Source organism: Cyanistes caeruleus, chromosome 3 (assembly GCF_971803275.1).
Source record: "Cyanistes caeruleus chromosome 3, bCyaCae1.hap1.1, whole genome shotgun sequence".
Lineage (NCBI taxonomy): Eukaryota > Metazoa > Chordata > Aves > Passeriformes > Paridae > Cyanistes > Cyanistes caeruleus.
Window position 1 is genome coordinate 80,005,504 of NC_141703.1, and position 27,569 is coordinate 80,033,072.

Here is a 27,569-nt window from a genome sequence, read left to right on the forward strand (position 1 = left end):
GACACGTTCAGTGCATGTACCACAGCAGCTATATGGGTAGTGTGAATGAGAGAACCAGTGGGTTCAAGAGGGTAACAAGCTGGCACCAGTGAGGCACTGGTTACTGGCACAGAGAAAGGCTCCACATGAGAGAGGAATTCAGTCGGGGCTTCCCAATGGCACCAATCCCAAGTACACACCAAATGGCACTGCAAAATACAAGCGGCTCTTTTGTTTTCCTTCCTTCTGTAAGCTGGTCATGATTCATATGTGATACCAAAAGGAAGGTAGGGAGGGGGAATCTCTTGTGGCAGCGACCCTCAGTCCTGCCTGCTTGGGACGAGGAGCAGGTGAGACACTGAAAGGCTATTTCTCCCCTCCTGCCCGTGCCCCTCCAGCCCCATGTTCACATTCCTGCCTCTCTGGCTGCGGCTGGTGCTGTCTCAAGGCAGTAGGATCTAGGGGTAGGTACATCCTTCGTCCCCTCCTCACAAACCCAGACCCCCTTTCTCTTGCCCACGACACTATTTTACTCCTACTTACTTTAACAAGAAGTAAATAGAAAAACAAGGCAAAGCTACGAAAATCCTGTTCCAGCGGAGGAGCTGGACATCCCAGCGAGGGTCAGTGACTGCCCGCTGTGAAGGGAGGGAGGCACGGAGCGCGGTGCCGGCCGGCTGAGCACGGACTCACCTCGGGCACCCTTGCCACAAACTCCAGGGCGCTGGAAACCCACCCACTTCTCCCCCCACCCCGGCCCTGAGCCCCGTCCCCCGGCTGGACGAGCCCCCGATGCGAAGGAGGGTTAGTCCGCACCGTACCGATGAGGAACCCGAAGAGGAAGAGCCCCGCCGCTGCTCCCAGGACGACAGCCCAGAAGCGGCCGCCGGCTGCCCTGGGGCCGGCCGACTCGGAGCGGCCGCCGAGCCACGTCCCCATGGCTGCCCTGGGCCCACAGCGCCCGCGGCTCCCGCCTGAGGCCGGGCGGGCCGGCCCCGCTCTCCCCGCCGGGGTAAGGCCCTCCCGCCGGCCCGCCCGGCCCCGCCTGCCGCCGGCAGGCCCAGGCTGAGCTCCAGCCTGCCCCTCCGCCACAGCCCTGCCGTGTCCCGCCGCCCCGTGTTTCGCAGAGACACTGAATCAAATAGGCTGGAAAAGACCTCTGTGTCCAACCTATGACTGAACACCAGCACATCAACGAGACCATGGAACCAAGCACCACATCCAGTCCTTCCTTTAACATCTCCAAGGATGGTGACGGTGACTACACCACCTCCTTGGGCCCATTACAATGTCTAATCACTCCTTCCCCAAAGAAACTTTTCTTAGTGTCCAGACTGAACCTCCCCTGGCACAGCTTGAGGTTATGCCCTCTTGTTCTGTTCTTGGTGGCCTGGGAGAAGAGGCTGATGCCCACCTGGCTGCAGCCTCCTTACAGCCAGTTGTAGAGATTGAAAAGGTCACCCCTGAGCTCCCTCAGCTGCTCCTCACAGGACACGCACTCCAGAGCCTTCACCAGCTTCATTGCTCTTCTCTGGATACTGGAATGTCCCTCCTGAATGGAGTGGCCCAGAACTGGACACAGGATTCAAGGTTTGATATTACCAGTATTGAGGACAGGGAGATGATCCCTTCCCTCTCCTGCTGGCCACACTGTGTGCTGGGCACACAGTTCTTTTGGTTTTTCTTTAAGGGCCGTGAGAATGCAGAGCGATGATTTCCACACTTGGTTTGCCATGGATTTCTTACACTGTGCCATGCCACAGCATCCTCCACAGGTCACTCACCAGAGCTGGCAACACCAGCAGGGCAAATCTGAGGAGGAAGAAATGTAAAAAGTCAATGTTTTAAAATATACACTTTAAGAAACATTTTACTCCAATACCTGACAGACTCTGACAGGCTATTAAGGTTCTTCAGAGAGATATGTGCTGCTGTGAGGGTGGGTTGGCTACCATGTATCTCCGTGCCCTGTGTTTCCTTCCGTTTTATGGAGGCACTGCCCCAAAGAGAGTGGGTACACTCACTTGACAATTTGAGGGCAAGGCTGAAACTTTGTCCGCTTCTGACTTTGTTGGTGTCCTTTTTTTCCACCTCTTAAAATTATCACTGCATGATTTTGGAAAAATCCTCTCCATTCAGTTCAGAGTTCATAACTGGGAGGAGTATGTACCTTTCAGGCAATGAACAGAGTGGAACTTTGCCTGAAGAGGCAACCTCACCAGCTCTGCATAGATTTTCATCCTCAGAACCCTTGCTTGGGTGTCTGCTAGGGAGACAGCTGACATTTAACACAAAAAGTCTGAAGTTGTGCTGTACCTATGTCCACATACAGTACAGGCAGTCTGTACTCAGCAGCAGTGCAAGGACTGTGCACTCACTGCTCCTACTGTGCCATGCTATTTGCTGATGCAGACAAAACCTGAACCTAGGATGAATTCCAGACATTGGACTTTGTCTTGCCTCATCTGCAGAACCTAAGAACCTACCACACCAGGAAATCTTGATAGAAGAACACTAGAGGGCTACTGTGGAAAGCAGAAGTCTTTGCTTCAAAAAGCAGTACATCAATAACACAATAGTAACATGCTTTGAAATTTTCTAAGAGACAAAAAAAACCCTGCAAATGACCAACCAGAAGGTAATAAATAAATAAACAAACAAATAAATAAATATATTTGTGATACTGGTCCTGTCTCCAGGACTATTGTATGCAGTCTGACCCTGCTGTGCAGAAGCCCTGCTTCTGATACTCTGAGCAGGGTACTCCATCACATTGTCAAGTCAAACTCAGACGCCTGACAAGTTGCCATCAGCTTACTGACAGTTGTATAAACCATTCTGGAATCCCCAGCTTTCCCCTGTAATATGTAGGGATCATAAATTTGGAAGTGTGCATGGTGGAAGGTTTTACTTCTGCCCTGTTGTTTACTTTTGTTCCCCTTCCTGTACCTGCACAATGTGCCTGTATTTGTTACCCCTCTGCTATTCACTGGTGGATGATGAAACCAAGGCAGTGTTAAGTAGACTGAAGAATGAACATGTCTTCTGGTATTCTGAGAAAGATTAATTTGGCCAGGGGACCTTTGGGCATAAAACATCTTTGGGAGAGCTGCTGGATCAGTTAATTGTTTTTTGAGGCACTTGGAAATTAGGTTAATGAAGCTCTATGGGACTAGGCACTGAACAAAAACATATCTCTTGATTAGTATTCTAGAGGGATTTAATCAATCCCAGTGGTTTATGGCCACAGTTTTTCAAGTGTAATAAGATGGAAAGGAGCAGTGAGGCAATTGAGATGGGAATATTATTAAAAGTTTGGTGTTTATTACTCTAAAATGAACTGACCTGCCCACACCACTTAGAAGTTCTGAATTACTGCTTTGAGATGTTTTATATGTAGTTTTTTTCCAGTGTGCTTGCAGCTTGGGCAGCACGTTATGAACTTTAAACACTACTACAATAGCAGCAGGCAAAGGTCATAGAAAAAATTTATTCAAGAGTAAATGGCAGTTGTGATAAATGCATTAAATGTTATGCTTGTTCTATACAGAATCATATAGGTCACTTTGTAGGCAAAGCCATTTCACTAAGCCAAAAGTAGGAAAAGTTAATTCTTCTTCTGTTTCTGTGAAAAATCTTCTAGTAATCAAAGTACTAGAAATATTTTTTTTCTTTTATCTGAGATTCAAGGAATGTATGAAAGTTTTTCAATACATCTGCTTGAAGAAACAAACTTGCTGGGTTTTAAGACGCAAAGTTTAGTCAGTGGTTTGGTTAGGATTATCCACTTAAGTATCATTACACTGTTTTCCTTAGTTCCAGTTGCAACCAATGGTAGCATCTTTGCTTGAAGTTGTTAAGGAACCTGCTGGTATGTTAAGGTGTTGTCCAAACATGGATACAAGTTCAACTTCTGTGTTACTTTGTTTTTATATACCCACTCCATAACTCTATTCTTTGTTAGCCCTTCAGCATGTGAAAATGTTGTCACCATAATTTACTGCACATAACACTTGGAAATATTTGTGGCGAGGTTTCTTCGTATACCTACTAATTCTATGCTTCTGATTTTGCTCAGATTTGGGACTTAAGAAAGCGTGGGGACAAGTTGTCTCATTGATAGTTTTTGCAGTAGCCTTTCATTACTCTGAGTCACAAAGCTATTTTGACAGATGATTGAATTAGGAAGTTCCAAATTCTTTTGTTTAGGAAAGAAAAGAGAGAAGGTGGAAGTAGCTATGTCATTTACTACCCACTGAAGGAACAGCCAGTTTAATGTGGAGGTAACATTACTGTGGTGTCCAAGGCCAGCCTTTATAACCTGTCAAATAAAGGTGTGTTTTCTTGTAGCTGCCAGTCTTTGATACATTTTTAACTTTGAGAAAGTGAATGAAAGGAAGATTCTTAAATGCATGGAGTTCTGTGGAATCATGTCAGGGTCTAAGAGGAGGCCAGCAAGGAGACATCATGGGGGACACCTGCTATTGACTGCTCTATCAAACTGAGAAAATGGGTCAAGCCTTCTTTAAACAACTAGAAGTTTCATTATTACAGAGCCTTCAGCATGGGAGCACTCAAACAGGCTGCCCAAAGATGTGGTATAAAAAATCTTGGAGCTTCTCCAAACACCTGAACAAAGCCCTGTACAACCTGATCTAACTTGGATCCTAGCTCTGTTTTGAGTAGGAGTTGGTCTGAGTTTACTTTCTGGGGTTCCTTCTAATGTTTTCTTATGACTCTCTAATTTTAATAGAGAGTTGCTTGTGGATTAAGATGTGGGCTGCTTTGTAAATGTTAAAGTCTGTGTTTCTCTGTCAAAAATTTAAGGAACAGATAGCAAAATAAAAACACTTGCCTCTTTCCCAGGGGTTCTGTAGGATTAAATCATTTCCTTAAAAAAAAAAAGAAAAAAAAAAAGAAATAAACAAATTACTGCATTCCAAGTCTCTATTGGGCTATAGAAGCAATCACTAATTAAATTTTGGTTTGGATAGAAGTCATTATTATATACTTCATGACTGAAATAAATTGCATATATTGTTATAAAATGTCAATAGAAGAGCATGAAATGAAACCTAGAAGACTTTTCACCTAGAAACCTTTTCTTACACTTTATTCTAGCTTCATATTTTCAAACAATTCAGAATATCAATTTCACACTTTATTCATATAGGGCATGCAAATAATAAGTAAGTTTATAACTCATGTTTTCCTTTCTCACACTGTATACTCTTCTCATTGTATTTGCATTAGAAAGTACATAGATAAAACTTTGAAGGTGCCTAGAAACCATGCTGCTTTTGATTTTCACAAGTCACTACAGTGCTTCTGAAACATCCCATTCTGCAAGGTGCCACACATGGCAATGTACTGGAAAGAAAATGTGAGCTTGCTTAATATTTTTCTCCCTACAGGTGTCTGTGTAAAGAAATCAGAATACTGCTTCTGTGCCTAATTAAAGCACGAGGCAGTCCTAGAATCATAGGTTCACAGACTAGTTTGGACTGTAAGAGACCTCTGAAGTCCACCTCATCCAACCACCCTGCCATGGGCAGTGACACCTTCAACTAGACCAGGTTGCTCAGAATGTTACATCAGCTGGCCTTAGTCTATCCAAGCATGGGACATCCACAACCTTCCTGAGCACATGTTCCAGTGTTTTACCTTCATAGTAAAGAAATTCTTCCTTATATCTAGTCTGAATCTAGCCTCATTTAGTTTAAAATAATTTCCATTTGTCCTATCAACACAGACCCTACTAAAAAAGTCTGTCCTTGTTTCTCTTACCTCCTTGAATTCTTGGTAGTCGAGTTTTTTACCTGCCTTGTTAGGATTGTGCCTTGACCCTATGCTGTTAGCTTAGAGATCTGTGGGGTATTTGCTGTGATAAGATACCTTCTGCTATGACTCTGGTGACTATCAAAAAAGCAGCAGGGCAGGGCTGCTTTTCTTCTGTAAAGGCTCATTAATTTTATCCTACTTTCCTCTCTGGGTTCTTTTTGTATCCTCTTTCCTCTTCTTCTAGCTCTTAAAGATTTCCAAGGGATTCAGTTTTTACAGCCTAAAGGAAAGGGTGATGAATTTGCCATAGTAACTACCTGTTCAGGTGCACTCTTTTGTTGGCTTTCTTCTGTATTGAATGGTGATGCTTGTAATTGTGTCTGAAATAATTGTGCTCCCATCTTCTGGGGCTTCCTAATGAAATGCTGAAACACTAACTTCTACAAAGGTCATAGAAGTAAATATCCATCTGTTTGCAGAAGGGAGTTTGGTTTTTCAAATAGTCCAACATTTTGGGGTAGTTCACTGTGAAAGAAGGATGAGGAAGGTACCGTGAGCTAGCGTAAAGGCCCATAAGGATCTGTGCTAAACATGGAAAGAGGGGAGGAAATTCTCAGTTGTAGCCAGTTCTAACAGAAACTCCAGTGCTGCAAGATGGGAAGGTGCTGTGCTGATTTAAAAGCTGTTCATATTGAATGAGGAGGTGTTGCTGTTAGTACTGCTCTTGGCTTCACAACTCAGTTCTCTTCCAGTTGTCATACTCACTGGACTGCTTATGAATGGATTCTTTAGGTTTCATCACTATGGTACAGTACTTACTACTATCAACTTCAATTTACTGCTGGATTATGGTGTTGATTTGATATGTGGAGGGGTCAGACAAGCTTCATATGAGACAAAATGTGATCAAGAGAGTATCTGCCCCTTTTCTAGCATCAGAATGTCACACCAGCTCAAGGTGCCCTGTGTTAATGGCACCATGAGAACAGAAATGGCTTGTTGTTACTGCAGAATCGACTTCACCATGGCTGAGTTGCCTCGAATCATTTTACGGCTTCAGAAGTTTTTACAGAAATATACAGAAATTCTTCTGTGTCTGTGTTCAGCTTTTGCCTTCCCACGACAATGATCTCTCCCATATTGGAAGTACAGAAAGTGCATTTTCTTTTTGTTTTTGCGCCAGAGATTGGGGTGCCAGTGTAGAAAACAAGGAGAATAGAACAGAATAATGTATGCACGGAAATGCTCTCAAATGTTAGAGCATAGCTAATATCAAAATATGTGCCTGTCTGAGAAATGAATAAACTGCAGTTTAGTCGTGTTGCAGCTGCCTTAAGATGAGCATCCTGACCATTTTTGCTTTCCTTAAAGCTTCACTGGAGTGCTCTGAAGCCTACAAATATTCTAGCTTTTTCATGCTACAGGAGCAAAAGAAAAGAGGGTTTTTTCTGTGCTTATTTGCACAGACTTAAATTGTAGTACCTGTTAAATAACCCTCCTTATTGGCACTGAGTCACAGTTAGCCAGCATGCATTCTTGGAATTTTACAGAATAGTTTTGTTGCTGTGATTATCGCTGCTGTATGCATTTTGGCTATTTGTCTGCTCCTAGCTGCTTATTCTTTAAGATTTTTTATTGCAGCTGGAAGAGATTTAGTATATGTAGACAGAAGCAGGAAACGATTTCAATTCTGTTGGTGAACAAGACATAGTGACTTCAACTTTTAAAAACAAGTTAAAAATAGGTACTGCTGTTATGGATATTTGTGTTTGTTGTGTGATTACATCGTAATGCAAAATATGAAGCTTATTTTTTTAACAGTTTCCTGTTGTGAATTTTATTTTCTCAGAAATGAGAGCCTAATAATTCTCAGTGGGATTTTTGCGGTCAGATGTAAGAAGTAAGTACTTGCACAAGAAGTTTACAAGGTCTATTTCAATTTTTGCCCTATTCAGGATAATTCTGTGGTTTAAGGTTTCATGCTCCTTTATTTCTTTTTATTCCTTTTCTTATACAGAGAAATTAGAATACTTGGCCTTAGCACCATTTTTCCTGCATTGTTTGAAAAACCTTGCATGATACTTCTTTTAATCCTTACAGAGTCTGAAGTGCAGAGTCTTTCTGACTTATCTGAGGTCATTGTAGTAGACACAAAGTTCTCTGATTTCCCAGCCCTGTGTCCTGGCCACAAGACTACAGTATTCCAAAGACAGACTGTAGTATTCCTTATATCTCAAATCTTCTTTCAGATGATGAGCTAACTAATACTTTGTATGGGCAACTGCTGCTATTGCAAAGGCAAATAGTTTTGACAAAGATAGTTATGAACTATGTGCATGTAGAAAAATGAAATGCTACCAGAGAAAGTTCCACTGACTATATATTATGTTATTATGAAAATATCATAATTTCCACTGTCAGTAAAAACTGTGGAGGATTTTCTTCCCCTCCATTTGTCTGCATATTCCAAACACTGTGTTTCCTTGAGGAGTATCCCAGTGGCCTGGGAACTCTCTCCCAAACAGACACCTAAATACTTGAATGATTTTCAGTACTGCATACAAATCTGTAGTGTTGGCCTGAACCACAGCAGTTTTATTCTCTAGTCTTCTTAAAAAGAAACTGCACCAGCATGAAATTGGAATGATACACAAGTAAATCAGACTCCTGAACTTTTTGTGATCACTGTGTGAAGGACAAATTGAAGTGCACTCAACCTCTTGATAAAAAAAGCAATTGGGAGTGCAATAAAAGTATATGCAGCTGTAGAAAAAAAAATGTGAGCAAAGGACAGAGTTCAGATTAAAGACAGAGGCTGAAGAAAGGCAAGGCAAGAAATAAACAACTCTTTAAAAAACCTCTTGTGAAAGTCCTGCAGTGTAAGGGGAAAAATGCATTCTCCTGCCCTGACCTCTAAAGAGAAGTCATCAGTTCTCTGAAACTCTATGTGAAAAGGAAGTGCTAACATCTGTTTTTCCATGTTCAATCAGTGAATTTGATATTGTTTTCAGAAAGAAATTCACTTCAAGAATTCAGTCACTTTGGCTGTCCTACACAGTAGTGTAAGGAAAACCTTCTTCTGCTGAGCCTTTTTATGTTGGAAATGCATCATTCTAGTGGAGCTTGAAACAAGCACTAAACTAAATTGACTGAAATGAGATTCTGGAAGCTTTCAGGGTGAATGAAATTGGTTCTATGGGGTTCACTTCTTCCCTCACTCAGTATGAGATTACTTACTTCATTTGTAAATGCCTTTCCTTCTTCTCTTGTTAGGAGATAACATAATAATTCCTACACTCCTGTGGTTCAATTAAAATTACATTTAACTCTGAACCTTCAAGTACGAGGTAAAAAACAGTGACTCTGAGATCTGCCATGTCTATCTTTTTGTTTCCTTCTGTGTGAATGGCAGGCATGAGAGATCAGGTCCCATTCATGTCTTAGTCTGGTTTTGCTGCTGAATATCATTATCATGAAAAAAAGATCTCTTCGCAGATGTGAGAAATGCAAACCAAACACATTTCCTGCACCTCCATGGAAAGTGAAAGACTGAAGTGAAAAGATGTAGGGCAGTAGGTATGTATGGCCATCAGTACAGTAAGTCCCATCAGCAGGTGATGACGGTCAATGAAATTGATGCAGACTTTAGGTTTGCTTACTAAAAGACTACTAAAAATATACAAGCTGATGAGAACTTACTAGATATTTCTTAGTTGCTAAGAAGGAGCTGTGAAGGTACACTACATTTAGCATCCCAATCTATAAATGTGATATTGGAATAAAATTACATTAGTTTTCATATGTGGAACATATGTGAAATTTCATGTGCTGTATTATTAATTTGTGCTTTAGGGGCACACCCGCATCCTCAGGTGGGTCTGGTGCTATGCATATAAGGATGCCTGTGAAATATGGAATTGTAACCATACATATTTGACTGAAGGCTTTACATGGGTATTTTATCAAAATGTGTAACCATTTCTCCATCACCTGAAGAGTTTAAATAAAGGCAGTCAGACTTACAGTATTTCACAGAGTCCTTGGAGAAATTGTGTTCTACATTCTGAACCCCAGGGTGAATCCTTCAGACAGTCCTACAGAAAGGGGTTAAAAAAGAAATATTTCCAATGGCAACTTTTTCTTCTGTTGGAACAAGCCAAAGTTATTTGAAAAGACAGCATAGAAATAGGGAATCTGGGGAGAATTAATGCTATTTTGAAAATATAAATGGAACAGTGCTAATTTGAAAGGGTTTTGATGGGGAAGTGAAAGCGAACAATCTATCCTATATAAATTTCATAGAATTGCATCCTGAGTAGCATGAAACCTCAGTCATTAGACTGCTTCACAATGTGCATATCTTTTCCTCTTCTGGTGCTCTTGACTGTCTCAATATGAGCCTCCAGGACATCACAACCAACCAACACCTTCTGTTATTGTCTGACAATACTGTTTAGATTCTATAGAATCCAGGGATGTGCCTGCAGAGCTGGTGTTCTGCTAGACAAAGGATGAGGACCATATGATAATCTCTTGCTTTTCTATATGCAACTACATTTTAGAGCTTTAAATGTCAAGTATTTTTAGAGCTCTTCATCAGAGCATAAGTTACATGAGAGACAGAGAGGGAGAACAAAATAATTGATGATTTATGGAAGCAAAAGGGTAAAATAGGAGAATTGTTGAGAACTTGCATATGTGAACAATGACTCTTGGAATACCTCGTACATGTTACTAACCCAGAAATAAAAGAAACTGATAATACACACATATCCTTTAAAAATGTGGTTTTAAAAAGCATGATCGAGAATTACTTTTCCTTATGCAATTTTTACATTTACCCACCAGATGGCAGCCACAGACTGCCCACTGACTGGTGCATACTAACCTCCTATTTATATAACATCTATGACCCGAGAACAGTCTGACAGGAGCTGCTTTGCTTTCAAGGAAGTCAGCAAAAATAAATGCAACTGTAAATTGAGCAGTTTGGTTCTTCTGATTTCCAGTTATGCTTGCTTTATGTAAGTGCAGCTACAGCATTTACCATTTGGAAAAGTGAAGAATCTGGTTTTATGTGTGTGCAAAGGTGTGCCTATGTAATGCATTTAAATCAATGGAATTAATTCATTCTTTGAGGGTTACATTCTCCTTACAGCTCTTTTTCTGGTCTGGTCAGGTCAGGTCAGGTCCTCAGCTCTCTGGAGAGAGACAATGATACACATTCAATCTATTTACACTGGCCTAAGCTCATGGAAACAATAACCCCAGTTTGACAGCATCCGGTGACATGCAGCCCACTGACTACACTGACACTTGATAAATCTCATCCATTCAGTGTCAGAGGCTCTGGTCAGACTTTTTGACACTCATGCATTCTTTCCTGACTTCTTATATCTTCTTTCATTCCCTGTCATGCCTACTGTGTGGGAGACACAGCAGTGCACTGGAGCTTGCTTGGAGAATTCCTCCTGTGAGGAACCTGCTAGGATCTCCTTGTTTCAGCCCAGTCTTCCACTCCTTTATGCCACTATTAAAAAAATATCTTAGTTCTCTCACTATCATATCATCAGGAGCAAAAAAATTGAAGTCTGACTTAGGTACTTTGAAAGCAGATGGCTAAATTTTTCAATCAGAGATGATGGCCAGCATTTTGCAGATATGTAACTCTGCTGGACTGGACCCTGTGCAAATTTGTCACGGGATGGGACTTTGTTAGAAGGTTTGCTGTCTAAATAGTGTGGGAGAACTATCACCAGAATGAGAAGAGACATGTCCAAGATCACAGAGTTTTTCAAGACAGAACCAAGAGAGATCCCAGGTATTCCAGGTCACTAACACCATAGCATTCACTCTATAAGCAGAATCACTTAAGCCTGTTGTTTTCTGTAGCTCTTAGAACTGGTTTTAATTTTCATGTAGTGGCTACTTAATTTAGAATTTACTGTCCAAGGAGGACACAAGAATAGCAACAGGGGAAACTGATTTTTCCTAAGACCCAACAGATGTGTGCGTTATATTTGGCTTTTGTTTTGCCTGTGTGCGGAGAGGTTTTCTGAGCTGGCAATATTTGGAGGACATAGAAAACTCCAGAATTTTAATAGTCTTGCTGTTCCACTGGATAATTTGAGTGAGCAGCCTGGGAGGGATCATAAAGGACAGAGATGAGCACTAAACAAAATGTGGCCTAGTGACTAAATGGCATTTGCATCTTTCAAGAGAAAATCTTTCCGTATTAGTATAGTTTCTCTGATTCAAGGAAGGGCAGAAAATGTCTCTCTATCTAATTGGACTTTGGCCAGCCTTGACAGTATTTTTCTAAGAGGATTTTTGTATTTTTATTTATCTCTGAACACCTTTTATCCTTAAAAGAAAAAAAGGAAGCCATCCCTCAAATGAAGCTTAAACCCAAAAGGAAAAGTTGCACAGCTGAGTGGATGACAAGAAATAATGTTAGAACTTCCCCAAAACTGCCTTTTAATCTAGAATGGTGCAGGGTAGGAGGTTTATGTCTTTTATCTATGGAAAAGAAAAAATGAAACTTTTTGCATGTTTGGGATGTGATAATAACTGGGGAATCTTGCACTTGTATAGGCTGAGGTAGTAAGAAGCCAAGAGACATAATTTTTGTTTTTTCAGTCGCCTTGTGATGTGGATGAATAAAGGGAAGGTTTTCTCCCTTCTGTAGAACTACTTTTCCATAGGAAAACCTAATCTCTCCCCATCATGACATCCTGGTCTCCAGCAAGCTCCTGGCTCATCAAGCTCTAGAGCAGCTCTGAGGTTACTCCAGGCTGATGGAAATCGAGGCATGTACAAGCTCAAACAGAAAAGTGTATTAAACTACTGAGATCAAAATATCTTGTAGTAGGCCAGTGTGCTTTTTAATAGCATCCTGTTGGACTGTAAATCTGCAGGGGAAGCGCAGTGCCACAGGCTCTTCTGTCGCTCTGTTGGTCTGATAGGAAGGAGCAGCACAGTGATGGGATGCAGCTCAGGCCAGCCAGCTGCAGCCAACACACTCAGTCAGTTAGCCAGAAAGAAGCTGTGATGCCACAGCTTGATGTACCTAGGAGGGAGCACAAAGTGAGGGACACTGGCATGGGTCCCTTGTGCTTATGCCCTCTTTCTTTCATGTTGACTGAAGGAGAAGACAAAAGGGGTGACCTTGGTTGTCTTGGTTCTGTGAGCAGCTTTCACTGCAGTATTCCAGTTTTCTTATCCTTGGTTTTGATTTGAGAACTGGTCTTCAAAAGGAACATAGTTCCAACTATGAAGTTGATGTCTAACTAGCTGTTTATCTCAGTTCTACCTTAAACAGCAGCCTACACATTTGAAAGGCTGAACGGATGAGAAATCACAGGCCCACTTCTTTCCTTCCCACACATTTCACTTGCCGGTAGCTTTTCTGAAAGGCTTTGCCATTGACTGCTTCCTGACCTACTTTATTCCACACGTGTAGACTGGGAAGGTTTTCAGCAGTTACTGATCATTCTCTTCTGGAAAGCTAAACTGGCAATACTATTTCTATTTACATCTTAGGAAAAAAGAATGTTACTCATGCCCTAAGGCAAGGTCATCATTTGCCTTCAGTTTAGGTAATGTGAAAGAACATGCCTATTAGGGCTTTTGCTTTGGATATTAACTGCCAGCTCTTCACTAAAACAAAAGATGCCACATCCTTATATCTTCAGGATGTTTTGAGACCAGCATGAACACCCCAAGCTGTTGGTGCTTTTTTGTTTCCAGTCTTGAAGGTCAGGTCTTGCATAGCTAAGCTAGTGTTCATTTCCAACAAACAAACACAAAAGTAAATTTACTTAGCTAAAACTGATACTTGCTGCTGTAAAACAATATAATTATTCTTAATAAAAAAATTGGTTTTATTCAGCTTTGTATTGGACTAGAGCAGTGGTAGAATCTGCCATCCTAGAATATATATTGTATAATTTATAGATGCCTAATAGCTGCTATATTACTGATTTCTTCACTTTCTATATATAGATACACAGAAAAAAAACCCAAACACATTATATTCCTGTTACTGAAGAGCAACACAGACTGCAGAAACTTTAAATAACTTGCCAGAGTCCTGTTGCTGCAAAACCAGAGTAATGTTATATTTTAAAAATGCATTTGAAATTATACTGCCTGTGGAATATTTAAATTATAAAAATCCTTGAAGTTGCCAACTGCTTAGGCTGGGGGTGGAAGATTGTTTTTATTAGATAAAGTACCCTTGCAAACTTCTTTATCTGGTATTTTATTGGGATGTTGGGATATTTCTTCATTTTATAAATGGAGTCATTAGTAAAGAATGATGCTATGGTGCTTCACCAGCCAGTCATTTTTAACAGGAAAAATGTTTGTGAAGCTCAATTTGACTGTTGGTCCTTGTCTTGATCCTACTGCTTCAGGAGCTGATTGTGCAAGAGACTCAACTCTTGGACCTTTTTTACATATTCATGCTACATGGCAACAGAAGAGCTCTGTGGTTATTTCTACCAGACGTTATACATGAGGAAATTCCATCCTGAATATTTGGTTTTTTAGAATAGAAACATCTTGAAATTTTATTACTATTACAAAAGTTATCTGTTTATATTTCAGTGAACAATGTTGGTACTGCTTCTGAGATGACATGAAAATACCTCTGTTTTTACTGCCCCATCCACTGTATCTGTTACAATATATGCCCTTATGTCTTTGCCTGTTTCTCATATGCCACACAGGAAGGCATGTTGAGGAAGAGTGTTATTTAACAAATGCAATGGAAATATGTGTTTAAACTTTAAAATATGCCCAGTTATTGCAATATTTCAATTTGAGGGAAAGCAAAAGATCTTACCTTGCTGTTGTTAATTTGATTTTGCAGACAGGCATTTGAGTCTACTTTTGGCAAATCATTCTTTCTGAGGTGTTTGAAGGTTCGCATCTGAGAACCTGAGATCTCTGGCTCTGACTTGCTATGTCAACTGGAAAATTATCCCTTCTGTTATTTTTGTTGTTTTTTATAAAATAAAACAGACCCACTCAATTTTATTCACATTTCAGTTTCATTCACATAAACACATAAAGCAATCCTCAAATGAAAAATATTACAGTGAAACAGGTCTTGTTTTTTCCCTCATTTGTACTCCTATTACTATGCAGAAGACTGTAAAGCAAAGTGAGAAAGTGATGAAGCTTCTTAGAACAAAGGGAGGAGGCAGAAAATGAGATGGGCATAGCTGAAAGAATTGAAAGCTAATGAACAGCCTAGATCAAGATGAGATTGGGTAGTCAGATTCACTGCCTTGAATTTCTTGCCAAAAACAATTTGGAGGGTATTTTTGTTAAAGGACTGCAGTATTTTCTCCGTGTCATATCTCAAAGAAAGCTTTGTAGCATTTCAGACCACTGGTCTCTGCAATTCTGTACCATGGACCTAAATACTTATGATGCCCAGAAACCCTAAAAAGACCAGTGGTCTGAGGGGTGTGAATGAGCTATGAAGTTAAAGATCAGTGCTTCAGGAATGTCATGCTGTTGTGTATATCTGTCTTCTAACTTACATATGGTAGGGTTTTTGAATGTACCCTAGGGTAACATGACCCAGACACCCCTCTGTGTATGAAATAAAAGAGAATTAAGTGGAAGGCAGAGTTCTCAAGCCACACTATCATCTGTGCTGTGGCATTGCATCATTTCCATCAAGTGCATGGACCGCCACATCCCATCTCTATCCTGCCTCACTCAGACAACAAAGCTCCCTCTACCTATACCCTATTTATTCTCTTTCTACCCATCATTTAGCAACACACATCAGTGTGCCTTAGTGATCTCTGCAGACTGCTAACAGATACTCAGCACTTTATTTTATGAATGACAACCCTTTCTATTTTAGGTCAGCAGATCTGCTTATATTGTGTCAATTGCTTTCCATTGCTCTGTGCTCCTGTAAAAGTCACTGTCATAAAACTATATCAGGAGATGAGAAATTACTTCCTTCCTGGCCAAAATCTGTGTCATAGAATTTATAAAAGCTTTGAAAAGTTTTATTCATTTTTCAAATTATTCAGGAAAAACCCCAACAACATTTGGGTTTTAATTCTCTGTATATTCATGTGCCTTCCTTGTCCTGATAGTGTGAACTCCTTTGAGAGTCAATGAAACTCCCTGTTTTCTCTTCATGCGGGAGTTTTCAGTTTTGTATCCTACCCACTGAACCATTAGGATGCAATAATACTGCTGAATTTAATCTTTCTTAGCACACTGCCTTGTTAATGTATAGAAGTACTGCAATATTGTTGCATTGAAAATTATTTATTTGTTTAAATTTTTGGGATTTTTGCTAGCATTCTGGTCTGTACTCCTTTACATTTAATAGACAACTGCTAAATTTTGAGCCTGTTCTTAAAGCTGCTGCCCAGTGTCTCTTCCATAGAAAATTTCTGTGAACTTTCAGGCATGTGTTCTGATGTAATGCTTTCAGAACACTTTTCATGATGATTTCCGGAGTAGTGATATTTGGATAAAACTCCTTCAAATTCCATTATTTTCAAGAAAGGGTGTGAAGACAGATGATGATTAGTTTCTAAACCATATACCATTTATTTGAGATGAGTCAGCTGCATGGTTAGATGTCTGTCTTCTCTCATTGTGTTTGAATACATTGTGTTTATAGATTTTAGTCCTGCTTTTATTAAAGTCAGTGACAAATCTCAACCCGTATTGAAAGCAAAGCTATATCTCTTTGTTTAGGACTTATTTTAAGGAAGATACAAAATGCCTTAGATGATAGGAAGAAATTTTAAGATGGTGTGATTTGATGTCACATTATATATTCAGGTTTTAAATTTGGTTATGTATATGACAAGCATACATTTTCTTGGGTGATTTTTAAATAATAGTGGTTTATTAAATTTAGAATGAACTTCCCATAACATTTTTTGTAACCTGCAGATTACAATTCTGTGTTATGCTGAGGGCCAAAATGTGAAACCACTAAGGAAGAAATAAGCAATTCATTTGAAACAGCAATACTTCTTCAAATGTAGAATTGCATAATAGGAGTGAAATCACTTCTCTTGACACAGAAACTGGATTTTTTTTTTTGTGGGATTAGTGCTCTACATTAGGAAATTCATGTTTTCCTGTAAATCATGATCTGGGTTATCTTTCCCATTATTAGGGTTCTTTAGGATGTTTATTTCTAAGCTAGATAAGAGTTTGGTCAGATTTGAAAGATTTTTTGAAAAGCAGGACTAATAGCCTTTATTCTCCAGGATTAATGTGTGTGTCTCATGAGTAGTTTAAATTTGAAGACTGTCACAAAGCCTCCATTATGATTAAAGCTGTCACTAACTGAAAGCCAGGTCAATCTCAAAAAGATTTTCAAATATAATATTTCATACTGCCAACATGCTTTTCTCCCAGGACATTTATACTTGTCATTATAGTAGCTGTCTGAAATTAATAGCAGTAGTGATACCAGCCCTTTGTGAACTTTGCAAAATGCGGTATATCCATCTCTTTAGATATGGTAGCAGAAGCAAAAAGAAATTGCCCTGAGATTTAGTTTTTAAATTAACATGTTTTCTTCTCTGGGCAGTCAGGCACACTAACTGGTAAGAAATTAGGGACAGTAAAGTACCAGTGTTGCCCTGCATAATGAGAGAAATGTTTTCTTGCCAAAAGAAGGGTGAAAAATATCCCTGAGATTCCCTAGGAGGGCTAGACTGTGGATTTACCTATTGTTTATATATCTGCTTTCTTCTGTTAATTTCTTTTCTTTTTATGTCTTTCTTGAAGTAATTTCACTATTCAGCAAAATTTCCATAAAAATTAAATAGAAATTAAGTGTTGACTCAGTTTTTAATCTTTAATCTTTAATCTTTAATCAACCAGTGTCTTCACTCTGTAGGTCTAATTAAATGTATTATTTTTTGGTTATAACTTTTTTAAGTCTGCCTTGGTATTGTATGATTGGGTTACATTTCTCTAACCCTGATCAAATGCCATAATCTGCCTTCATGCATTTCTAGCACTCAGCTGTGCACATTGACTCAGCTGTGCCAGGGGACTATAAATGATGATGATTTTTTCATGGGAGACCAAATATCTGAAATCTGCTTTCACTCACAGTCTGAAATGGGCACAGACCTTTCTGCAGCAAAGTCTGTCGCTGAAGGGCATGTTCAGAAGTTTACTGCCATCTTATTTGGAGTAAACTGTAAAATTTGAAGCAGGAATCCTGAGGCCTGGCCGCCCCTTCCTGGCTTTAAAATGAGTATAAAGGAAAGACTTGAAAACAAGAAGTGTCTCTGTTGCATGTTTGATGGATGGCATCAGACAGGGTGGATATAAAAACAGTGCCAGTATGAAGTGATGAGTTTATAGAAGTGCAGAGAGCAGAACTGGTGATGAACTTAGATAAACCCAAGAAAGATATGCTTATTGGACTTGAGTGTCAAAGTGATGCACTGTGTGCTCTTAATGTTACTGGAATGACAAGGATGCTGCCTCAGTCTCTGTTCTTGTGGGAGAGAGAAGCCACCATTGTCATTGTCCTTTTTCCCTTTCACTGTGGCAAAAGTAGCAAACATCCTTGGTGCATGTGTATCTGGATGAATCTATCTCTGCAATGGCAAACTGATGGTGGGGCAAAAAATGTCAGGGAAGATCATGGTGGTTTTGGAGCCTGGTGCATAAATCTTGTATGCACAGAAAGTCACCAGACTTGCTGCACATTCACTATCCCCTCAGAAGGTTTTTTACAGCTGCTGCTAAGGCTATTTCATACTGAAGCCCATTCACATGGTTGGTCTAGGACTGACCTGATCTGCAACAGAAAACAGCTTTGACAAACTTCCTAACTCATATCCCAAAGCCTTCAGGCTGACTGAAACAGCTCCATAGTCACCGAGGCTTAGAGGTTCTCATCCCTGGTATCTGCTGCAAAAGGCAAACCTGTAAAATTGCATGAAGTAGATGTTTTTCTCTTTACATTTCTCTTAAAATCTCTTAGAAACCTTTCATGCTCTTCCAAGCTTTCTTTGGAGAAGGATCCCAGTTTTCCTTTCAGTGTACCCATAAAATGAGCAAGCCACTCTCATCAGGCTGTCTTTTCCTCCTCTAAGGTTTATATGGTGTTTTCACAGGGTTTTAGGCATCTTGTGAATGCACAACTTAAATGGTTGTTGGTTTAGCTGACAGTGCTTCCACGAACTGTGTGTGCATGTGTATTTCCTTATCTGGTCTCCAAAATAATTCTTGGATCAGTCAGCATATTCTTCTGCATTTTTGCAGAAAGCCAATTAACCCCTCTGCACCCCTTTAAAAGCAGCCAGAAATCATGTGCTGAAGCTCACTGAGGTGTAACTGCTTTATTTCTGTATCTTAAAATAGCATTTTTAAACTCCTGTAGTTAACAGCTTCCTTAGAAAGAAACCTTCCTCTAATCAAAACAGCTGAAGCTTTGCAAAGACATGTGAGTTCTATTTCCTCTCTGGAGCACTAAAAATGTACATTTTTTTTTCTTCTTGACACACCACCTTAAAGTTAAATAAGTTCATGGGTATTCCATGACTGGAAAAATAAGAAGGTTTGTATTTTAAAGCTGTTCCTTATAGCTGTAGTTAAACATAGTGTTCATGTCCTTACCCTTTAACAATGATTTCAGTACTTTTTAAGCAACTAAAATTAAAATGTCCTTATTCTTTGATCTTTTATCTTTTTTTTTCCTGGAAGTCTAAAATCACAGCTTGTTAACTGAAGCCATCCAAGGGGAGCCATGCTAGGAGAGGAAGAAACAGAAAACCTAGAACTGCTGAAACTACCTCATAGCTTGGCTTGGTTGTCAGCTCTCAGCCCAGAGCATTCCAAAATTTGCTCAGGTGCTTCATTCACTTGGATATTTTACAAAGTGGGCAACTTGAATACTTTTTTTTTTTTATATATAATTTGTCTTTTGGCAGTCTAAGTAGACTAGTAATTTATGCATTTGCCTCTCTGAACTATGTCTCTCTTCAGAGGCCTTCAGACATAATAAATGCATATCTGAAAATGAATGAATATCTATGTTATCTCCACTGCATCTAAAATTTTTCACATCAAAGAAATACATTAACTACATTAACAATAGGCCAGTTGTACTAAATAGATTATTCCATGTTAATGTCTCCTGAGTTTCTTCAGCTGTCTATCTGCTAGCTAACAAGCAAAACTCTGAGATATAATTTTAGTATTTTCAGAGTATGTTGCAGAGATGATCCAAAATCTTTATACTGAAGTTACTGAAAGTATTAGTCTGCTGAATTATCTGATCCATTTGATATATTCCTAGCTTCTTATTCATGGCAGAACACAGGCATCTAATGTGGTTAATTTTTACATGAGGCAGAGACTAATCAGGCAAATCAAAATAAAGAAGAAAATGGCAAATATGCATCTGCAAAATGACAGTGTTAGGTCAATGTTAATTAAAGAATGATTCTTTAGAAGCAGACAAGCAATAATTTTAAGAAATAATTATTTTTTTTTTTCATTTTAGCACCTGTTATATTGGTGCATAAGTATTTCATTAACAATTCTTGTCGTCTTCCATATGGCAAACAATGTTGGCTTTTTCTCTTTGAATATTATTTGAATTAGAAAGCAATATATGAAAGAAAGCTGGACAGGAAGAAAGAAATATTTTAAAATGCTTTTCTTTCAAGAGATTAGAAAAAGAACGCATAATTTTTGCAATTTTTTTTTTAAGTAATGATTTTGCAATTTTTAATTTCTTTATTTACAAAATAATTTTTGTCCATCTAAAAAATGAAAACATTCCTAAAGCTAAGAAATCAATTTTAAAAAAGTATTTTGGAAAAAAGAAGAATGTACACTTTTTTAAGCAGTGGCAGAAAGGAAGTCCTACTCTGAAATACTTTTAATTAATCTTTGATTTATTCCTGGCAGCAATTCCCAAAAGTTACAACTTCAATATTTTCCTGAGCCCAATTCAGAGCATACTGAAGTTTAAGAGCCACAGCAGCAAAGTGATAGTGGTGGAGACAGGTGCAATGGGATATAAAATCTGAACCTTAATTGAACATCTTTGAAGCATTTCAAGTGATAATCATTACAACATAAACTGCAACACTGAATCTTAAATTAACTCTGAGGTTGTTTCAATAATAACTAGGTAGACTTTTGGTTTTCTGCACAGAATCTACACTCATGAAACTGAGTCTTAGGTTGTGTATTACCAAAAAAAAAACCCAAGCCATTAATCAACTCTGGCTTCCTAAGGCAGAATTCTTTACAGCCAGTGACTGTAGTCTAAAGAGGTGCTGTAGTATTACAGTGTGTTTGTCTTGTTATTATACTCTTGTGTTTATAACTGTTGGAGATAAGATTCTGGACTAAAAAGACCTTTGAGTTGATCTGGTATAGTTGTTCTTAGCCCAATTAGTTAACTCCTGCATGAAAACAGGAAGAGACTCATCACTTTCTAAACATCATCTCTGTAAGCTTTTACAACCTAACTATATGTGGGTTCTGAGGAGAAGGAAAATGACTAGACAGAGACATGAGCTCTTCCTTCAGTTCTGCTTCATGATTTCAATATCAGAAGCTGGGGAAATGTTCTAGGAAAAGGGAAGAGTGGGCTCTTTGTAAAAATCATATCCTGAAGTATCTCTTCAGTCCCTTGTGACAGTGACATAAAGGAATATTCCAGCCACCAGGGAGAATATGATAATGACATTGCCACTGTAGATTGTGTTTGGGTCACAAATACCCACTGCTCATGGCCCTTCTCTATGGAAGAAGGGAAGATAAATACTCTCAGAAGCAGCCAAGGTTCATCACTTACTGAATATGCAATAATATATTGATCATTCAGGAAACGTGTCCTGTGGAGCTGCTTGCTCTGGAAAATCAATCCTTGGCTGATCTATACATTTTTTAGCAGAAGAATATACAATAACTCTTACATTACTTGCATATATTTTTGTGAACTTGGATCTGGGTCTCTGGTGTGGGGTTTTTATCATGTGGGACACTTAGATGTTTGTTCCAAGGTCACTGTTTAGTGTTAAAAATTGTGCTAATGCCTTTTTATTACATATTCTAAGTTTCTTAAATATTTTGAAGAGTTGGGAAAAGAATGGAGATTAAGTAAGCTGAAAATTCTCTGTACTTCCACCATACCATGAGGAACAGAGAATTGTGCATGGTTTCCAGTGGTAAAAAGAGAGGCTAAGCATAAGGAAAATTTTTGAAAGTTATATAGACTGAAAAATTTTAATAAATTATATAAAGTACTACAGAAAACTTTCTCTTCTGAAATGGAGCATTCTTCTGCCCTTCAAAATCAGTCTAACTTTCATTAGTGAAGAGTGATAGGCCTTGTGGTTGTCCTGGTTTTGGCTGGGATAGGGTTGATTTTCTTCACAGTAGCTGGCATGAGGCTTATGTTTTGGATTTATGCTGGAAGCAGGATCGATAACACAGGGATATTTTAACTATTGCTGGGCAGCACTTTAAGGAGTCTTTTCTGCTCCTCAGCCCACCCCATGGGATGCTGGATGTGCACAAAGAGTCAGGAGGGGACACAGCTGGCACAGCTGACTCCAATTGACCCAATGTTCCATACCACAAGGTGTCATGCTCACAGATAAAGCTAGGGAGAGAAGAAGGAAGAGGGGATGTTTGAAATTATGGTATTTGTCTTCTCAAGCCACCACTACTGTGACGGAGCCCTGCTGTTCTGGAGATGGCTGAACACCTGCCTATCCATGGGAACTGGGGAAGGAATTCTTGTTTTGCTTTGCTTGTGTGAGCACCTTTTACCTCATCTCTTAAACTCTCTTTATCTCAGCCCATGAGTTTTCTCACTTTGACTCTTCAGATTTTCTTCTCCATCTCACTAGGGGCAAGTGAGGGAGCAGTTGTGTGGGACTTTGCTGCTGACTGGGGTTAAACCATGGCAACGGCTGATTGTACCTTGCAATAATTGTTCCAAGGTCTAGAGCAAATTGTTTTGTTAATGAAATACATCATCAAGTGAACTAGAAAAATATTATATTATTGCAGCCTTGCTCTTTTCCCAGAACTGATTCAGATGAATCTTGACAGCTTAAAATTTTCTTATCAGAAAGGTTCATAAACTGTTATTTAATTTTCTATCAGTATTCTCTCTCATAAGACTTTCAGTAGAGATATATTTGAATCTTGTGCAGCAAAAAATCTGGCAAGAAAGATAAGAAATAAAATGAGCATAATCAAAATTTTGTGGCCTGACACTAATAAAAAGAACTAAAATCCACTTATCACACAATCTCTTCTAGATTTTTTATCTGTGTAGCAAAATAGAGTCATTAGCTGCAAGTCAAAGCTATCTTTCTCTACACAATCAATGGAAATGTCAAGAGAGAATAAATGGCATATATTGAAGAGGCTGCAATTGCATTTCAGAGCCACAGAAAAATCCATGACTTAAATATCAAACAATGTATCTTCAACTGAAATGCTTCTTTGGATTATCTGAAAATTTTAAAGTTGGAAGTACATCAAAAGCCATAGACAGATATCTAAGTGCCTTCTGGAGCAGATTGGGTTGCCTGTAAAAATTGTCTGAACCTGACTTAAAGGGAGAATTCAATCATAGAAAACATGGTGGAAATGGGCACAGATAAAGGACAGTATGCATGAAGATATACATGAAATCATAAAGTAGGTGTACATGAAATGGATTTAATTTCTGAAAGTTACCTATCCAACAAATGCTTAAAATCTTCTGGGATGGAGGTTCTGACTTTGATTGACAACATTCTTGCTCTTCATTGTTTTTGCAAGAAAGGTTTTATTTTCCAGTGCTGGACAATGTTGTTAGTAGAGATAACAAAGCTCTACTGCTATAATTGAAAACACTAATATTGTTATTCATGGTGGGCATGGAAGGTGTTTATCCCCTTTATCATGACAGGGCTACCTCTTAAATATTTGAAAAGAACAATAAACATCTCACTAGTCCTGACTCTCTAAGGAAAACAATTCCATTTTCTTCTTCTAGTAAATGTTGCTTGTCTTTTACCAGCCTTGTTCTCTGAACCTTCTCCAGATAATCCACACCCTTTCTAGATTGCCATGTGGAAAATTCAGTGACTGTACATACCAGACATGTAAAGAGGTGTCCTGGAAGAGATACAGAGGATAGATGATAGTCTTTATTCCAAGAATGGAATGTTCCCAGATTCATGCATATGAAAAACTGAAATGCAGGCATAGGTGAAGCTGAGCTTGCTTCAGACATTCAACTGCCATTGAACTTCATCAAAATCTGAGCTCCAAATAAAGTTGACAGACATTCCCAGATGATATATCAATTGCTTTATGAATTCAATATCTTCAGAGTCAGGTTCTGCTGCACCACACCCTTGTGAAGCTGAGACTTCTGTGCTTTAGAAGGTATGAAGTGCGAAGTAGCTGTCGTTTCTTTTGAACAGGCTGTTAGCATCAATCAACTGGATTATTGCACTTTGGGCTGATTGAAGTAGTCACTCTAACAGACAAATACCCTAGATGGAATGATTGATAATATGCCAGTTTTATCACTGAGCTCCTTACAGTCAATGCTTCTCTCATATTCAATATTTTGCATGAAGTACAACACCGATTTTGTTCAAAAGCATAGGGTTCTGCTGAAAACTGAAAACTTTGTTTGGTACCTCCTGGAAACACCTGGCATTTTACTTGTAAGTTAATGGGGTAAAAAAAATTCAGATTATAATGTTGTGCTTGAGAAATATTCAGTCAATAAACAATGCTTATTTGAAAAGCCAAAGGAATTAGAACTGTATCTGTTAACTTTTCTTCATTAGTGTTTTTCTGTATAAACAATGAAATGCATAAGATTGAGCACTAGACTAAGACACACCTTACTAAATAATTGCTCTCCCTTTAAATATTGCTATAAAAGACAGTTCACCACATACTTTGCCCAGAAGAGAAGAAGGTGTAACAGTGCTCAGTAGTTAGCATAAACACTGTGGAGGATATTTGGTGTGTGTGATACACCCTGAGATGGAAAAAGAACAGATTGGAGTTGAGGCTGGAAGATAGAATCAGTTTAAATTTAGAAACATGGAGAATGAGTTAGAAGACTGCTAGAAAGATGCTTGCTATAGGCCAAAAAAGCCTCTTCTTCTCTTGTGTTCTATAGAGTTTGGATGCTTATGAACCACCAGCAGCATCAAATATATGCTGTCACCTACCTTCTTCAAAATTTAATTTACCTGATTTTAAAAATCCAATTTATCTTTTCTTTCTTATCAGGATGTTAACTTGAAGTATCAAGAAGAAATGCTGCGAGCTGGGACCCATCTATAATAATGTGGAACAAATAGCGTAAGAGCTATTATCAATCCAAATGTTCTTGTATTTTTATTACCATAAAGTGAATGTATAGAATATGGTTGAATAATTTTGTTAGAACAATAAATGCAAAATGTCTGGGCAGGCTGAAACACAGTGTCACAAAAGTATTTTCTGTAGCAGTAAGAAAGCTTAGAGAGATTGTTGCTTGGCCAGATGTCAGAACGTTCCAGCTTATATAAAAATGCATAAGGACAGCTTATTTTCTTAGTTCATCATTGTAGCACAAACAAATGACAAGGTGTGAAGGCATATATGAATGACCAAATGAAGTCACCCAAGCCAAATAAAGCTGAATAAATTTCTCTCAGATTGGTCTAGAAATGGTCTAGAAATGATGCAAGTCATGGGCATGCAGTAGAAAGTGAACTAGCTCAAGCAGGGTCATCTAGACCTGGTTACCCAGGACCAAGACCAAAGAGTTTTTGAATGCCTCCCAAGAGAATCCCAAGATACTCCATCTCTGTGGGCAACCTATTTCAGTGCTGAGTCCCCTTCACAGTAAAAATGTGGTTCCTGATGTTCAGTGGGAACCTCCTATATTTTAGTTTGTATCCAGATGATCTCCAGATGTCCCTTCCAATTTCAGGCAGTCTGTGATACTGTGGCAGCAGAAACTACATAATTTACTATGGGGCCAAATATGAGAAGGACAGAAGGTAAAAGCTGGTCCATGTATAACACTATTCTTCCAGGGAAGAAAAGATTTTATCCCAAGTCATACCATTATTGAACAATTCAACCATGAAAGAAATCTGCAATATAATCAATAGTTCTGGTTATGAAAAAAGGACAGGAGCACCAGACTCTGCAGACAAGTAGATTAAATAGTTTTAAACACTTCTTGACAGAAAGATAGATTGTACCCTGAGAGATGTAGCAGGTTGTGGTGTCTGACAGTCACTGTTAAAATTGAACATGAGAAAGTATAAGAAGTTGTCAAATTCATTGGACAATTGCTTTCAGAGCAGTCTTGGGATCAGTTTGGAACTGTACTTCTGTCACAGCTGAGGTTTAGTAGGAGTACTAGTTGGATATTGGCCTCTTCAGATCTACCATGATTGGCAGGTCTGACTCTCTCTTTTTCACAATTTTCACAAAATTGTGAAAAAAAATTCGCAGCCCTTCAGAAGAAAGTGGAATGGCCTTTGACGCAGCACAGCAGAGATCACGGAAGCTGGTACTTCACTAGTACCAGTGGAAAGGGTAATCCATGTGCTATGTTTCCCCAAGATATTTATCCTAGAATACTGTCAAATTTGTGGGAACAAAAACAAAACAAACAAACAAACAAAACAAAACAAAAAACAAAATCAAAAACAAACCAAAAAAAAACCCCAAAAAATAAACCAAAAAAACAAAACAAAACCAAAAAAGAGCAGGCTGGAACTAGAATCCATAAAAATAAAATTGAGTCCAGAGCCAGGAGGAAGAAGGCAGATACCTTTACTAACAAAGAAAGTAAGGCTAGATGGTGCACAGCTTTCCATAATTTTACAATATTAGAATTCCACAACTTTCCTATCAAGGAGATTTAGACATTTTCATGGTTTTAGACATTTTCATGATTTGCTTTTGGGGTTGGATTTTTGGTGGGTTTTTTTGGGCAGTTTTATTGTTTTTCTTACCAGCACATGGACTAGGCAAATCACTGCAGCAACTTACATAATTTTATGTAGCATTTTCAGGTTTGAGGTCTGTGCCCACCACTTCTGTTCTGGGCTACCTAAGCTTTAAAAAAATTTTCTTGTTAGGCAGTGCAATTGCTAATTAATATGGGGGGCAACTCTTGATGCAAGAATTTAAATTTCTTGCAGCATTGAAAGTCTAAATTCCTGTGAGAGAGAATATTGAACCAGAGTGATGAATTCCTAGCGAAGATTAAGAATTAGAAATAAACTCTTCAGTCTTCAGTTTTACGGGAAGAGCCTTGTGAGTGAGGTCCTTGTAGCAAAGCCTTAGAAATTTGAAGAGAAATTTCCCAAATGATTGAAGAAACTGTAAAACTGCTCTTTCAGTGAAAAGCAAGTATAGGCAGAAGTGTGGTAACTATTATGCTTTCTTTAAGGATTAAATAAAAAAGAAAGGAATTCATTGCTCAAGCACATGATCATACTTGACATGAGATATGTCTCCTGTTTTTTTTTGCCCAAACTTCAAAGAGGTGGAAGAGGTGCTGGCCTAATTGCAAGGGTGTCAGAATAGACTGCAGTAATAAAGGTTTTGCACAGATAAAAGCACATGCATATTCCAAATCTGTGATAATGTAGATGCTTCTATAGTGCTGTTTGCGGAACTTTATTTGCCAAAATATATATAATATTATATATAGAATGATTTTGCATATTTTCGTATCAGTTCACAGTTTCTGATGTTAAAATACAATAAATATAATTATGCTTTTA

General features: G+C 38.8%; 1 protein-coding gene and 1 long non-coding RNA gene across 5 annotated transcripts in view; one reads left to right on the forward strand and one right to left on the reverse strand.

Annotated features, from left to right (window-relative positions):
* LOC147654279 (putative N-acetylated-alpha-linked acidic dipeptidase) overlaps window positions 1-1,219 on the reverse strand; it is a 26,192-nt gene extending 24,973 nt beyond the window's left edge. For 2 of the 4 annotated variants that reach the window (XR_015284844.1, XM_086882164.1), the window contains exon 1: window positions 801-1,219. Coding sequence is in view for 2 of the 4 variants with exons in the window: in XM_086882164.1 (XP_086738290.1) it covers window positions 801-1,219 (419 nt within the window). In the remaining 2 variants the exon portion in view is untranslated. The remainder of the gene's footprint in view (window positions 1-800) is intronic. The other 2 variants (XM_023921185.2, XM_086882165.1) reach the window with 2 other exon arrangements.
* LOC147654280 (uncharacterized) lies at window positions 986-27,569 on the forward strand. The gene is made up of 2 exons (XR_015284846.1): window positions 986-2,617; window positions 25,066-27,569. It is a non-coding gene; the product is annotated as an uncharacterized LOC147654280 (long non-coding RNA).